The following is a 13095-nucleotide window of genomic DNA, read 5'->3' on the forward strand; positions in this document are numbered from 1 at the left end:
TAGAAACAAAATGCCCCAAGGCTTTGTATTTCGCGTAAATGATAAGGGCACATAATACTATGAACCTCCCAAGAACCAGGAGTTGCCCTTCAAGTGAGGATTATAACTGCATGGGGCCATATATATTAGACAAAGTAAAAACAAAGAGAAAACTGCGCCCTATATGTATGTATGAACAGTTGATGAGAACTAGTATAATTGTGCACTCTTATTAAACAAATTTCTAGGTTGTTTGTCTAGTTCTAAAGAAGTCAGATGCAACCATGGTTCGGCGAATCACTTTTATTGTCTTATGGGTGTTCGATGACTTGTATCAAACAAATGCAATCAGAACCATGAACTGACACAAGTAATACCAGAATAAAGAAAAAAAAATACGCGATGCTACCAGACCGCTCGTGGCGCCGGAGTCCACTGAGCAGTCGTAGGAATCCATTCTCTCCTTCGGAGCAACCCTATTGGTATAGGCGCACGACAGTGAAGATGCACAATTTATTTGTATCCCCTCTAAGGCTTTCTTCATTAAGATAATACAGTAACTGACGCTGTAAAATACTTGTACGTTACCTCACTCGGATACCGACTCGGCGTGTCTGCACTAGCACATAGGCCGTGCTGTGAGCTTCTGATAAATTACGCGATAGTTAGGACTCACGTTACCACCCCTAGATCACGGACTACAGGTAGCGTGTGCGGTTAAATCACCTCATAAAATATCATTCACGCCCACATCTTGCACTCCGAAAAAAAAAAAAAAACTACACTCAGAGACAAGCACGCACGAACATATACCAAACACACGCGCACGGACGTGCTTTTTCTAGGTCCACAAAAATGACGCTTGTTGAAAGCCACAGTCTTGGTTCGTACGAAAGCCATCTCTGGGACTATGTAGTACGTTCGACCACATGTATACACTGCTTAAACTGCAGCAGTCAGTTGTACACTGTAGCATGCGCTTCTCAAGGAGCACAGAAGTGGTTAAGCGTAGATGTGCGAATGTGCGGAGATGTGCGAGATAGGTTAGGCGTTTCTGCTCGGGGTAGGTTCAGTCCCGAAATTATATACCAATTATGGCAATTTGTTACAGCCTAGACTAACCTTACGCGGCTCTCTCTCTCGCTAACCATGCAGCGCATACTTGGCAGTCTTAATCTTTTTCTGTGTTAGGCTTTCAGTGTTGTAACGCTCCTGACAGCGAAAAGAATAAATAAAGAAGTCGTTGCACAGCACAGTGCTGTCATGAGCTTCGGTTCAGTGGCAGTGAAAGAACGAAACATACATCACCGGTTTTCTAAAATAATCTCCACTGTCGACTTAAGCCAGGACGTGCTTGTGAAATCGCTAACAACGAATCTACAGAACTGAAATTCTACATCGAATTTTTTTTTACTGCGCAAGCCCCCATGAAAATATGTGATGTACTTGTAGCTCACTAACGGTTGGGACACCAAACGTGTACCCTACGCCTACTGTTACAGCCTGCAATTGTGCGCTTATAACGCCGAAATAAGGGAATGAAAACGTCACGTGGCGTCACACATCACTTATGGAGACGTTCCAGCGAACAAGCGTGTCGGTTCACCCCGTAACGGATGAAAACAGCGTATGCGGGCCATGGCGGCAATGAAAAACAAACCTCGACGTTCAGCCTGGAAATGGAAGGTTGCGTCAGAGCTTCTGCCTGCGGCCACCATGATGCGCCCCAGAATGCAAAACTGCGTGTCAGAACCGCAGGGAAATGCAGTTTTTGACCACTCCTGTCGCCCTTTAGCTTTCATCCCCGATCCCATTGTCCACCAGCTTCGTCGCTTCACTGTCGAATCACCATATCCACTATAGTGTATAGGTCCACCCGGTTCTCTATGCTATACCTTACAGGATAGGCACACTCCAACGCGATTTTGCAGCAGGCGAGAAGTTTAAGATCCGCCATGTCGTCCCACTTCTGTGCTCCTTTCACTGCACTCGTGGTTCATAAATACTCAGCAGCACCGATAGGTCTGCAGCGATGGCACTGCGTCCCGTCAATGGACGACGCACTGTAGCAATTCCGGGATCGCGCACTATGGAGTCCCAGATCGTTTGTCGATGGAAGCAAGTCGGGACACATGGTGTCCACAGGGCCACGCCCTTGCACTCGCGGCTCCCGTAGATCTGCTCGCACGTCTGTCGCTTCACGCGCGCATTTGGCTCACGTCGAACTGCTGCAGTCACTTTTCTGCGAGATGCGGCGCACTCGCCGGGCAATACTGCGCTCAGGAATACATGGTGTGGTGAGACGCCGTCTTGTAGTATGGCGTGACCGGGGCGTACATCTCCCTCTTCTGGGGCTCGTACTCGTACGGGTTGTGACTCTGCGAGGGTGAAGAACACGAAGAGAAGTGGAATGTAACTCTGGAGACTTCAAGAGATGGCTAGAGCACGAAGAAAAGACGAGAAACGCACACCGTACTGTTCAAAGCCAATATCCCAGTAGCAGGTATGGCTTTAGACTTCAATGACACGTATATTAGAATTCAAAATCATATCTGAACTGTGCCCGTACGCGGAACAACAGACCTCGAAACAACATGTAGAAGCGACGGCCATGGACGGCCCTAACACATTTTAACATTTTATGGGTGTACCCTTAGCAACATTTACGCCATTGCTCGCCTCATCTCTCCACTCTGGGAGGGATCTCAGCTTCTCTGAGGCACCAGAATTTAAGCCCTGCTTCCGCAGTTTTAACCCGGGACCTCGGGTTAAATTTTGCAGTAATGCACTTTTGATCTGGTTTAGCGCATGGTCGCGTTAGTGATAAAAGACAAGAAACATACAGCAAACAAAGAGATGAAAGGCGATATGGGGCTTAGCCTATATATTTAACTAGCAAAATGTCGAGAAAGAGATCACTTACGGAATTGATACTGCATTCTTTACACTGTAAGTAACAGCCACATTAAAAACTTTGCTTCGATGAAGGTTTCATAATGTCGAAGTTAAGGTGTCAGGTCATATTTCTTGGTGCCATGGTTGCTGCGTTTTCGTAGTTCTGGTCATAAGAGCGCAGAGAAGCACAGACAAAATTTAGAAGGCGGGATGCGTATCGTCTGCTTAGTTTGCATCCGGTGCAACGAATTCGGTTCGGCAGCGTGTAATGAAAACGTTGTGGCATGCATGCACCTATTTCATCGAAAGTTATGTCAGTGCAGAGAAAGACTGTCGTGTGAACTCGGATTGTTTTGTGCGTTAGCTGCCGTCAATGCGTAGAGTTCGTATCGATCACGCTGCTTACCGGTGGTGGGCCGTACATGGCCCCCCTGGAGCGCGGCCTCTGAATGTGGCTGTAGTGATTCTCCTCTTGAGGGCTCGGACTGCGCACTCGGCCGGGGGTGGCGAACCCGGGAGGTGTCTTCGGTGGAGCCGAAGCCTCGGGTTGCTGCGAAGTACAGGCACGCAGTACAATTAACATAGAGACGTTCAAGTCGTTTTCAGCGAGAAAAAGTCTGCTCATCCTATGCATGTATCCTCCCATTAATTATCGATAGGTCATTTGTCCGTCGCTTTAGTTGGCAGTAATGCTCCCCAGTTGTTGAATGACGGCTAATTTAACGTTGTGGTGAGAGCGTGATACAAATCAATGCGGGTGCGTGCTAAAATGGAAAAAGGAGAGGAAGAGAGTGTGTTCGATAGTTCCCGTATCAACTGAAATATAGCCGCTGCTAGGCTGAGGAAGCGTACCATTATACTATAATATATATATATATATATATATATATATATATATATATATATATATATATATATATATATTCCGCTGTAACTAACTTCACGGAGTATCGACTCCTCCTATTTCTTGGCGCAGGTATTTCTTTCACACTTGAAAAATCAATAGGTTGTCAACGTGGCACACGCAGCAGTGGTGTATTGTCAATAATCCCAAAACACATCGCTTTTGTATCCTGTGAACAAGGCTGCAGCGTTCTTTATAGGAGCTTGCAGCGGAACACTATTGGTGCCCTGAACCTTGTACCAGGCATCAAAAAAGGTATACGCTTAGAGTATCTCGCAGAAAAGGCGCGCAAGTCCCATACCAGTCCAACATCTTGCGGCGCAAGGTAATCGTATCGTCGTGACTTGGGCAGTTCGCAGTCCTGAATATAGATCCGACACAAAGAACATCTTGGTTGGCTGTAAGGCACTTATAATTATTTTTACGTCAGTGGCAAATAGCGTTGTGGAGGCGTAGTAGCTAGAAGACGGCACCTTATTTTCCACTATTTCTGAATCCCCAACATAACTTCTGCAATGCACGTGCATGTGTCAAAAGTCCGCAGAGGCAAAATAAAAATGATCTACAGTATGCCACTCAATTTATACCATTCGTCGTATTACTACTAAGCAAAAAAAAAAAGTTGAATTATAGTGGATGAATGGCTATAAACGAAATTTGGGTGTAAGCGAGATGTCCTCATAAATGTTTTCATCCCTAATTAGTTTCAAACAGCTCAGGCTCAAGACGAAGTAAACAACTAAAAAAGAAGGCTATATTTAAGAAGTTCGCCACATGTATAAGAGGGGAGCCAACATGGAGGAAAGAAAAATTAGGAGAGAGCATTACGTCACGCAGCTGCAGCCTTGGCAAGCGAACGCTCTGGGAAGCCAAACCTTTACACAGTGGTGTAATCCACTGTGTAACACTGTGTAACACAGTGTTACACAGTGGTGGCTCTTGCGTCGAGATCACGGAGCAAGAGTCGGGATTTGCTGAGACGTTTGGTTCCCAGTAGCTATGCCAGTTGTCTTTATTTGGTGCGTGCTTCTTCGGCTGCCCCGCCGTGGCTCAGTCTGCAGAGCCGGAACACTAAAACCAACCGCGCACTTTGACGAGCCATCACGTGTTGGGCTACGACACCCGGCTTCAATCGCCTTGCGCGATGCTCCCTCCCAACATTTTCCTTCCTCCATGAGAGCCAAGCAGCACGTCGTTACCACGTATATGTTGCCCATGGCGTCGGCGATGTGCTGCCAGCGTAGTCTGTCTTCGACGCTGACGCGATAGGCCGGTCCCAGCGTAGATGCCTTGCTGAGATAGCCGAGACTGCCGACCGAGTGGGCCGACATCACTTCCGCCTTGTGTTGCTCGCGCTTCCAACGACGGCTGCGCACATAGGAGACGATGATAAGTGCACGTCACCCGGGGCTTTTCATATCTACGGCGTCCATCGAATTGCTCCGTCACTCGCTGTTTGAACGAGATCGTTCTTTTCGCTAAAAAAACTGCCGGGCAGTTGCCCAGGTGGCTGGCGCGAGCGAAGCGAGGAACAGTCATTACAGCGATAAGGGAACGCATTGATCGGATAAGATTGCCAGCGCTTGCTGTAATACCCTAGCAACGGCTGTAGCGAACTTGACGCCCGTTTTCGCCGTCTCGCTCTGTAAAATCTGTGCCATCGCAAGGTTCATTTTAGTCTTTTTTCTTAGCCACAGTGGCACAATGACTGGGCGTTCCACAAACTATTATAAGCAAGAGGTCGCGAGTTAAATCTCTGCCGTGGCGACCGCATTCCTATCAAGGTTGATGGGGGAACGCCCGTGAAAATTTCGGTTTACATAAGAACAATGGAAGTAACACACAGGCTGACCAGATTAATCCGCTAGCTTCTGCCACGGCGTCGCTTGAAGCGGTATAGCATTCGGCTGTAGAACGCCGATTATATGCGTATGCGTACAAGTACACTCACTTCCAGAGGCACAGACAGACGAGGGTGAGAACGATGATTATGACCGCCGTGACCGAGGCTCCCAGCGCCACACCCAGCACCTCTCCGTCAATGTCGCACCTGGAACCGATGTACTTTCCACGGCAACTGCAAAGAGAATCGTGATTCCGTTACAGGTCAGTCTTCTCCAAGAATATTCCACGACGACGCATGTGTCGCATGTCCTGCCAATGAGGTGAGTATGGGTAAACCCTTAACTGGACTTGACAGGGATGAACCCAGCTGTCAAAATTTCTGAGTCGCTTCATATTATTGGAATCTCGCGTCCGCTGCACGACTGCGGTTGTTTCGTTTGGTAATGTGAGTTGGGACGGCAGATGTTTCTTGACGAATACGAATTAACTATGCGTTTTTATGCATAAAAAGGGTTTTTGAGTGTGTTAATTATTGACGCGATCTTTTTTGCTTCACTTCGGTTCATAACACATGTGGAGCCTATTACTCTCGTATTCGCACGAGAGTACGTAAACGAGAGTACGTTATACTGGTCAGATGGCAACCGCCATGTGTACACGATGTGGTAGCGAGACATGAAATGCGCCTGAAAAATAGCTCGCAGCTTCAAAATTAAGTCCGCGAGGGAGATCACGGCGCCTACCACAACAAAGCACGATTAACAACGCAAGCAATTGTTCCCTATGTTCTTTATGTGACGTTGTAGGCCTTACAGATTCTCACTGTCCTTCTGTATCATTTTCTTCTTCACTGGGAACGGGGTAGCAAATCGTTCACTAATCGCATTAGCTCCCTGCTTCCTTTGTTTTTGTCCTCCTCACTCAGTGTGATTTCTGTAACATCGCGTAGAATACATGCAAAATGGGGCTTTCGACGTGACTTGATTTACAAAAACGAAGTCGTTACGAGGAAGTTAACGTAGATAATGAATGGTGCGGTTGGAACCAGTACCTGCATTCACGTTGTCCATTCGCAATACGGCAGTCACCTCTGTTGTTGCAGTAATCCGGTGCGCAGGCTAAATGGAAGAAAAAAAAACAAGCATTGTCAGCGGGCTGAACGCACACTTTATCGTGGTATCGTCTGTATGCCCTGGTGCCAACCTCAGACACGGTGGCTAGGTTGCACAGGGGCGCCTGTTTCGAGCAGTGATGGTCTTTGTGACGACGACCATGTTGTTCAAATGAAGGGTAGGATTCGGCACACTGCCTGGACGTAGATTTGCATAACAATTAATAAATATTTATAACTATTCATAAGTGATGGTCAGCACGCCAATTTAGGCAAATAATAAAGAGCGCCTTCAGCGCGAAAAACTTTGTGAGCCAGACTCCGTGTATTCATATCCTGTTCGTGAGGCCACGCATTACGGTTTCCAGTCCGCAGATGTTTGGGCCCGTTTTCACAAAGCAGCTCGTACGCTAAAACAATTCTTTACTACAAGCAACGATCAACTGTAATCCACATAATACTAGCGAATCCATGTGGCAAATGACAAACAGTTCCTGTGCACTAAATGTTCTGTGAATTCGCCCTCGGAGCCCATGTCCACAATGCAATTGTACGACAGGGACTTTGTAAGAAAAGGCGCCGGTCACTCATGACACTGAACACATAAGCGAGAGTTGCCGACCAATAACAAGTAGTTCTGGGGAACTAAACGTTAGCTAAAAAGGCGCCCACTCAGAACATCCCATCAATGGTGCAACTACGGCCCCGTACAAACGTGGATCACAGAAAAGTGATTAAAAAGGAACGATAAAGAACGTTTTCTATTAGGTATCAAAATACGAAGTACCGTATTTACTCGATTCTAAGCACCCCCTTTTTCACGATCGCGATACCCAAAGTGAGGGGGGGGGGGTGCTTAGATTCGAAAAATCAAGAATGACCGCCCCCCCCCCCCCCCCCGCCCTCTTTTCGCTGCGACATCACGACGAGACGGGTGCGAGAAATAACAGTTTATTTTGCAAACATTAAAAAAAAGTCAGTGCTGACAGTGAACCCATCGCTTGTGTAGGATGCTCAGTCACTATCACTGCCACTCGAGTGCGTCGCACCGCTTGAACCGCTGCTCTCGGTATCCCACAGCAGGTCGTCTTCCGTTCCGTCGAAGTTGTTTGTGATCGAGCACTTCTTAAATGATTAGACCACAACGTTCACTTGGACCCTCTTCTAAGCGTCCGAAATCCACTTTGCGATGGTTGATGGGGACGCTTTCTGCAGCTTTCCCGTCGGCGTCTTCTTCCGGTCAGGGTTTCGCACCCACTCTTCGTACTCCTGTCAGAGATTGGCTTGGAAGGGCTTGTTGACTGAAACGTCGAGGGGTTGCAGCACTGGCATCATGCCACCCGGAATCACAGCCAAGTCGCTATTGATGTTCCAAAGCTTTGTCTTTAACTCCGGGGGTCAGATGGCCGCGAAACGCGTCCAACAGAAGCATCGACCGCGTGCCTGCAGGTCCGCCGAGCAATGATTCCAGGGTGAGCAAGCGCGTTTGGCGGCCTTGGCTACGCGTTCTTCCTAACAAATATGGGGGTGCTCAGATTCGCATGTAAATTTTTTCCAAACATTTCGCGAAAATAGAGAGGGGGGGGGGGGGGGGTGCTTCGAATCGCGAAAATACGGTATATGAGTCACATCAAGTTCCAGTATCGCTGCACTGAACCGTTATCTGGAAAATCCCCGACAGTCTCCTGAACACCTCGCTGCACTCTGACGATCTATTCTAACTTTCCAGGAACCGCTTGCACACTCTCGCACTCTAAAAAGCCTTAGCGTCCTTTTTAGACGTCCGAAATGGGGACGTCTAAATACGGTGCATATGCCTAAGATTGTGCACTGTAAAGCGACCGAAGTGCCGCCTTATCTGTCACGCACATCAACCGACAGCATGTAGCAACGTCAGCGGCCAAAAGGGAGGTAGAGTGTCAAACTTTCGCTCACCGTTGCAGGTTCTGCCGCTCTTCCACTTGGTGTCCGGGTACTTGTCCGTGTAGCCCGCCTTGCAAGTGCAGCGGAACGTGCCGAACACGTTCTCGCAGACGGCGTTTTTGGAGCAGTCGTTGAGACCCACGTCGTTGCACTCGTTCACGTCTGCGTGTGTGGAAGGAAATACAAGGACCCTTTCGCTACTGTTTATAGCTTCACGCTTAGCAAATAAGCTTATTATCCTTTGCACCAGAGCGACTCTTAGCAACTGAAAATTTTAGACTTATAGTCTACCGGGGAAATCGTTCTTATTAAAATTATTTCGTGGGTCATCTGAATCATGTGATAATTTGCATGTTGTTTGACCTCCCGTCCCTGGCAACTATGGGCTGTATGCCTGAAGTTACGCTGATTTCCTGTGCATCGTACAGTTCAGCATATCAATGCTTTGCTGCCTTTGTTATATATACTAATCGAAATCACTGATGACATTTTTTTCAGTATTTCACTGCGCACATCTTTTCCCTGCGAACGCCAGTCTTCCAGCTTCTTGCTGATCTATCGATTTCCACGCTTGCTTCTTCCTAATGTGTTTCAATGCTACTATATCGATTTTTGTTTCCTCTTAATCAATTTTGACAGTTCAGCGAATTCGGCCTGATCATTAATGTTGGGGTCCTTCATGTTCCGTCATTTTATTCTTTGGTACTTCGTTGCTTAGGGCTCCTTGGATGTTTTCTGTTCTTGAGCGCTACCTCAGACTTCAGCTGTGGTGTCTGAAATTATTTCAGTTAAGTCCTCATTCGTTATCTGTATGCTACTATTTTGCTCCTGTACTGATGCCTCATTTTTTTTTCCCGTGGTCTAGCCAGCCTAAATTTATTCGCTTTTCCCAGACTGCTACTGGGTTGGCCTGTTTCTTTGACTTTTCTCTATTCATAGATAGAGTGGTTCCGGACGTCACTAACCACTGAATTTTACTCACCCAACATTTCTACAACCGGCACAATGCTGCAAGGTTGGCAGGGAGTGTGAAATCTATATAATCGCTTATTTCCCCGTTTAGGTTTTCCAGGATGATTCCTAGAACTGTGTTTCCCATCGCGATTATTTCATATCCATATTACAGGAGGCGAAGCGCTATTGTGTAACATCTTAAGGCTAGAAGCTGAGGGAAAAGCGTCTAATACATTGAAGCGAGAGAAACTAACAAAAGTACGCACACATATATATATATATATATATATATATATATATATATATATATATATATATATATATATATATATATATATATATATGAGACGATATCTAGCCTGCGGCATAGGTCCCGAAAGACGTTCATCGTTTTCTCACCGTCCACCGAAAGTCCCGAGTTGAGAAGCCCGTCGACGTAAAGCCTGCTCTCTCCGATGTTCGAGTTTCGGCGGTTAATCATGTTCACCACCTCGTGCTGGAGAACACGCTTGACCGAAGGCACGCGCGTGATGTCGTTGTCCTCCAGCTGCACAGTGGCATTCATCATGATCTTGCTGCCGGCGGACTGGAACCTGTTCACTGTCGCGTCCACAAAGAGCCGCGAGAAGCTGGACTTGCTGAACAGGCTGTGTAGCTGCAGTACGCCAAGAGACAGGCATGGAGGGAAAAGAAAACAACGGGTTATTGATGCAGGGTTATGCAGGAGTCCGTTGAAACTTGTTACGTGTTATCCGAAGCTTTGCTTCAGAAACTAGCTTGGTTTAAACAGATTTGTGCAGCAAGTCTCTGTGACTTATACTACCAACATCGTCCAGAGTTTCAGGTTTTAGGTAGTAAGGGCTGCTGTTGAGAGACTATGGTTCTGTAAAGGACTGCCAACATTTTCAACTTGCAGGCCTCTCCAATATTTTTAATGCGAGGGCACATGAAATTTTGACGTCCCTTCAGCTGGTTCAAATACGCAACATTTCCTAATATCACGATTGGCCAGGGCCCCTATTTAACTAGTTCTGCAAACACGATTCAGCAGAATACATTACGAAGATAATTTCACCATTGCGAAGCTAAATGCGGTCGTCGCAAATTGCTGACATATAATTAACGCGCAGGTTCAAGCAGAAAGCTTGTCAGCAATTATTCTAACAAATTTTCGACATCGCACTTTGCGTGGCTTTTTTTTTTGCTATAGCACCTTGTTGTTGAGGAAATAGAGAAATAGAGAGATAGAAAAGAGGTCACAGAACTTACCGCTTGCTTTGCTTCATACTCAAGCAGCCGGTAGTCTTCCGATTCCGGGTTTCTGTAATGTCTGGTGAACACCAGCTTTTGATCACCGAGCCGGTCGAGTTTCAATGTGAGGCCAACGTTGATAACAGCTGCGAAATTATGCACAAAACGAAATTACTAAGAATTTCTTCTCCGTTCAACTCAACGTAAAGCTCGTGAGAGCAAGACAGTAAAGAACCATCGATGTAACGCAGTGCCAAAATTCTCGCTGTAGTCCTTCCGTAGATTAGAGGGCGAGATATAGAGGACTAGTACCTATTGCACAGGAAGTCCCTCTACTGGAGCCTCCTTTGTTCCGTGATATGTAATCTTTTACATGAACACATAGGTACTGAGACATCCATTAATTCCTCGTTTCCCTTTTATTTTATATCGTGCTGAAATAAAGACGTTTAGTCGCTCATTTCAAGCAGTGGTAGCCGTTTCTGCGTTGTACATTTTTGTAAGGCTGTCAAAGCGGCTAAGGCAATGCAATGGAGCTTTGCTCAGTAACAGAAAGTGATTCAACCTAGCGAAACATATTCGTGTGGTGATGATTACGATTGCTTTGAAACGATGTTGATTTGAAAGAAAATGACGTTGCCTTTCTAAACAGCAGTTAACGATGCTTACATTTCTGTGCTTTAGGAGCGCTCTGTTGATGAATGCCTGCGCGCGATGGTACATGCGCGTTTAACGCTAATTGTTGACACTTGCATTTTTCGGCAATGGTGAAGGAAACAAAGCTTAATACTGGACTGACGCGGAATCAACGCCAGCTGACTTTCCGTGAGGAAAGTTGAACTGATCAACAGTCGTCCAAGAAGGGTGTCATTGAAGCCAACGTTTCCACAAGTTGACTTGTTGAACGCGGTGAACTAGTCCCCATGTTAAGGTGCTCCTTATTTCCCGATGTTGATGAAAGAAAATGACGTTGCCTTTCTAAACAGCAGTTAACGATGCTTACATTTCTGTGCTTTAGGAGCGCTCTGTTGATGAATGCCTGCGCGCGATGGTACATGCGCGTTTAACGCTAATTGTTGACACTTGCATTTTTCGGCAATGGTGAAGGAAACAAAGCTTAATACTGGACTGACGCGGAATCAACGCCAGCTGACTTTCCGTGAGGAAAGTTGAACTGATCAACAGTCGTCCAAGAAGGGTGTCATTGAAGCCAACGTTTCCACAAGTTGACTTGTTGAACGCGGTGAACTAGTCCCCATGTTAAGGTGCTCCTTATTTCCCATCCCTGAGATTTTCCTTGTTCGACCGCTATTTATCACTGCATGGAAAGTTGCTATTCACTTTTGTTTGGTAATAAGCTAGCGAGGAATATTATGCAGGTTCCTCGAAAAGGAAACTCCGCAGTTAAAGAACGCGTTCTGATCCGAAGTCGTCAAACTGGGAAGCTTTCTTACACTAGCGAACGCGCATTGGTTTTCATTTTAGCTTGATGCTAAGTTTATGTGGATGACATTTTCTGGCTTGTGCATCTACCCCAAGCCTTGTTTCCTTGCGAGAAACTAATAAGTTAAACATGCCCGTATTTTCGTGGCAGCAAAAACAAGTAATGGTACTAACGGCCGCAAGGTCCCCTGGGTATTGTCCTAGTGAAGCCCGGTCTGCAGTGGCAGGAACTGACGCCAAGCTCGGCCTTGCACCACTCGTTCAGCTGTGAGTCGCACGTCGAGTCGTCACCAACGATGCAGGTGTCGATTCTGGGAGCGAAAATATGACATTGTGAATTTGGCTCACTTATGGCCGGTATAACGTTGCCCAAAAGGGCCAGTATCTGTTTCCTGCTTCGAATACTTTTTTTTTCTCGGTATTCAATAAAACTCCACTAAAACATTTAGTAGTTCTGCTCGTCTTATACCTATATACGCTCTGATCGCCGTGGGTCTCATGCAATTGTTCACAGGTTACAGTTATGAACTGTATGGTCAAATACGCGACGTTCAAAAGCTGTCTGCGCTCTATAGGCTAAGTACAGCAAATAGCAAGAATGGCTCGAGAGAAGGGCGGGGGGTAAGTTTTTTTTTTTTATTATTATACGCCAGCAAGCTTTACAGCAATGATTAAAACGTTCACGTCAAGTTACCCAACATGACAAAGCTTGTGCTAGATATGCATATAGTAACATAAACTTGATTATTTTTTGCTCTGGAAGGAATTGTATTTGTTTCCACAAGATGCA

The 13095-nt window shown here is 46.3% G+C and overlaps 1 protein-coding gene across 1 annotated transcript in view; it reads right to left on the reverse strand.

Annotated features, from left to right (window-relative positions):
• Positions 1 to 267: 267 nt before the first annotated feature.
• The window catches only part of LOC126531616 (uncharacterized), a 59857-nt gene continuing 47029 nt past the window's right edge, over positions 268 to 13095 (reverse strand). Inside the window, exons 3-11 of the mRNA XM_050179225.3 lie at positions 12480 to 12616; positions 10881 to 11008; positions 10011 to 10266; positions 8670 to 8819; positions 6675 to 6741; positions 5730 to 5855; positions 4978 to 5146; positions 3281 to 3424; positions 268 to 2357 (exon numbers count right to left, since the gene is read on the reverse strand). Coding sequence (XP_050035182.1) covers positions 2259 to 2357; positions 3281 to 3424; positions 4978 to 5146; positions 5730 to 5855; positions 6675 to 6741; positions 8670 to 8819; positions 10011 to 10266; positions 10881 to 11008; positions 12480 to 12616 — 1276 coding nt within the window. The 3' untranslated portion in view covers positions 268 to 2258. The remainder of the gene's footprint in view (positions 2358 to 3280; positions 3425 to 4977; positions 5147 to 5729; positions 5856 to 6674; positions 6742 to 8669; positions 8820 to 10010; positions 10267 to 10880; positions 11009 to 12479; positions 12617 to 13095) is intronic.

This window comes from Dermacentor andersoni, chromosome 5 (genome assembly GCF_023375885.2).
Source record: "Dermacentor andersoni chromosome 5, qqDerAnde1_hic_scaffold, whole genome shotgun sequence".
In the NCBI taxonomy this organism is placed as follows: domain Eukaryota; kingdom Metazoa; phylum Arthropoda; class Arachnida; order Ixodida; family Ixodidae; genus Dermacentor; species Dermacentor andersoni.